We start from the raw sequence: 2,519 nt of genomic DNA, 5'->3' as shown, positions 1-2,519 counted from the left end.
CACTATGCTGCCCAGCCTGATCTTGAACTCCTGGCCTCCTGAGGTCCTCCTGCCTGGGCCTCTCAAAGTGCTGGGATCACTGGCCACCGTGCCTGGCCTGTATGGTTATTTCATGTCTGTCTCATTAGCCCATAAGACAGGTCTCATTAGGCCTCAAAAGCAGGACAGTGTCGTTTGTTCCCCAGGACCTAGCACAGCAATTGGCAACTATTCAGTGTACAGTTGTCCCTCAGTATATTTGGGAAATTCGTTCCAGGACCCTCATTCCATTCTGCCACAGATAACGAGGTCTGATGATGCTCACATCTGTTATATAAAAATGACATAGTATTTGCCTATAACCCTACCCATATTCTTCTGTGTATTTTGTTTTATTTTTTGTTTGTTTATTTGTTTGTATGTTTTGAGATGGAGTCTTGCTCAGTTGCACAGGCTGGAGTGCAGTGGCACGATCTCGGCTCACTACAACCTCTACCTCCTGGGTTCAAGAAATTTTCCTGCCTCAGCCTCCCGAGTAGCTGGGATTATAGGCACCCACCATCATGCCCAGCTAATTTTTTTTTTTTTTTTTTTTTTTAAGACAGAGTCTCGCTGTGTCACCCAGGCTGAAGTGCAGTGGCAGGATCTCGACTCACTGCAACCTCTGCCCCCTGGGCTCAAGTGATTCTCCTGCCTTAGCCTCCCAGGTAGCTGGGATTACAGGTGTGTGCCACCACACCTGGCTAATTTTTTAATATTTTTCCACTCCTGGATAATTTTTTTGTATTTTTAGTAGAGACAGGGTTTCACCCTGTCCAGGCTGGTCTCAAACTCCAGACCTCAGCCTCCTAAGTACTGGGATTACAGATATGAGCTACCAAGCCTGGCCCAGCACCGTTTTCTTGCTGCTACAAAGACTAGTCTATGAGCCTTTTAGGTTTTCATTGTTTTTACCATTGAACTTCATGAGAGATTCCAAAACTAGCAAAGTTTCAATCATGGAAGTCAGTGGGTATTTGGGCGTGGCTGACAGGGAGCAGACGGGCTGGTGAGTGATGGAGCCAATGCAGGGGCTGAGGTTTCCCCAGGCCGTACATTGCTCAGTCTATGGCTATGGGGAGACAATGTCATTTGTAGGTATGGCTAAACACCACCTACATTTTTTGTGGTAAGGTCAACTTGTGACATCTCAGGAGGACATAGGCTGTCTTAAAAGACATAGCCTGGCCTGCCACACCTGGGCACCCCCTACCCCAAGCCCCCACTGTGAAGCAGCAGCCCCAGACATGGAGAACAGCCCTTGCCCTCTCTTCGCAGGTTGCTATCGGCTGGTGGACTATTTGGAAGGGATCCAGAAGAATTTTGATGAGGCTGCCAAGGTGTTGAAGTTTAACTGTGAAGAGAACCAGCACAGCGATAGTTGCTACAAACTGGGGGCCTACTATGTGACTGGAAAAGGTAAGGGTAAGGAGGGCCTGCTTTTTGGGTCCTTGTCACTGATAGCAGTGCTGGCCTCACACCTGAGCCCCATGGTGAGCTCTTGCAGAAGGGTCTCGCAGGCATTGGGCAAGTGCATTGTAGGAAGATGGAGAGGTGGGAGTTCAGCAGAGCGATGTGGGGAAGAACACAGCCTTTCAAGTTAGGTAAACCTTAGGGAATGCTATTTGCAAATAGTGGGATCTTGAGCCAATCGCTGCCAACTCTGTACACTCAGTTACATCACCTGTAAATTGGAGGGAAATAGTACTTGCTTTGTAGGGTTGTGAGGATTAAATAGGATAGTATAGAAAAAGGCATCCGCATGTGCCTGGCAGAGTAAGGGGTCAGTAATTATAATTGTCTTGCTTCTGCCTTTTCTCCTGCTCTAATTGTAGTTATCACTGGCATAGTGTTTACATTATGTATGGCTAAATAACAGATCACCTCAGTAGTTTCTGTGGGTCAAGAATTTGGGAGTGGTTTGGTGGGGGTACCTCATGGTGTCTCATGAGGTTATAGTCAGACATTGGCCATGGAACCAGGGCTGTAGTCATTGGAAGGCTTGACTGAAGTTGGAGTTTCCAGTTCTAAGATGACTCACTCTGATGGCTGGTAACAGAGGCCTCTGTTCCTTACCAGCTGTTATTGGGAGAGCTCAGATCGTCATGACGTGGTTCTCTCCATGGGCTGCTTGAGTGTCCTCATGACATGGTGTCTGGCTTCCCCCAGAGTGAGTAATTTAAAGGAGACAACAAGATAGAATCCACAGTGTGTTCTATGACCTATCTTTGGAAGTCACATGCTTTTCATTTCTATCACATATTTATTAGATGTAGCCTACACTAAGGGAAAGGACTTAAATTCCACTTCTTGAAGAGGAAGGAATATTAAAGAACTTATGGACATATTTATTTTATTTTATTTTATTTTTTATTTTTTATTTTTTTTATTTTTTTTTTTCAAGACGGTGTCTCGCTCTGTCGCCCGGGCTGGAGTGCAGTGGCTGGATCTCAGCTCACTGCAAGCTCCGCCTCCCGGGTTCACGCCATTCTCCTGCCTCA

The 2,519-nt window shown here is 46.4% G+C and overlaps 1 protein-coding gene across 2 annotated transcripts in view; it reads left to right on the top strand.

Annotated features, from left to right (window-relative positions):
• The window catches only part of LOC105500678 (cytochrome c oxidase assembly factor 7), a 24,117-nt gene that overhangs the window by 5,409 nt on the left and 16,189 nt on the right, over positions 1-2,519 (top strand). For both annotated transcript variants that reach the window (XM_011926287.1, XM_011926286.1), the window contains exon 2: positions 1,297-1,437. In XM_011926287.1, the coding sequence (XP_011781677.1) occupies positions 1,297-1,437 (141 nt within the window). The remainder of the gene's footprint in view (positions 1-1,296; positions 1,438-2,519) is intronic.

The sequence above is a fragment of the Colobus angolensis genome, unplaced genomic scaffold (assembly GCF_000951035.1).
Source record: "Colobus angolensis palliatus isolate OR3802 unplaced genomic scaffold, Cang.pa_1.0 Scaffold68, whole genome shotgun sequence".
NCBI lineage: Eukaryota > Metazoa > Chordata > Mammalia > Primates > Cercopithecidae > Colobus > Colobus angolensis.
The sequence above is the reverse complement of the archived record's forward strand: the minus strand, read 5'-3'. Positions and strand labels throughout refer to the sequence as shown.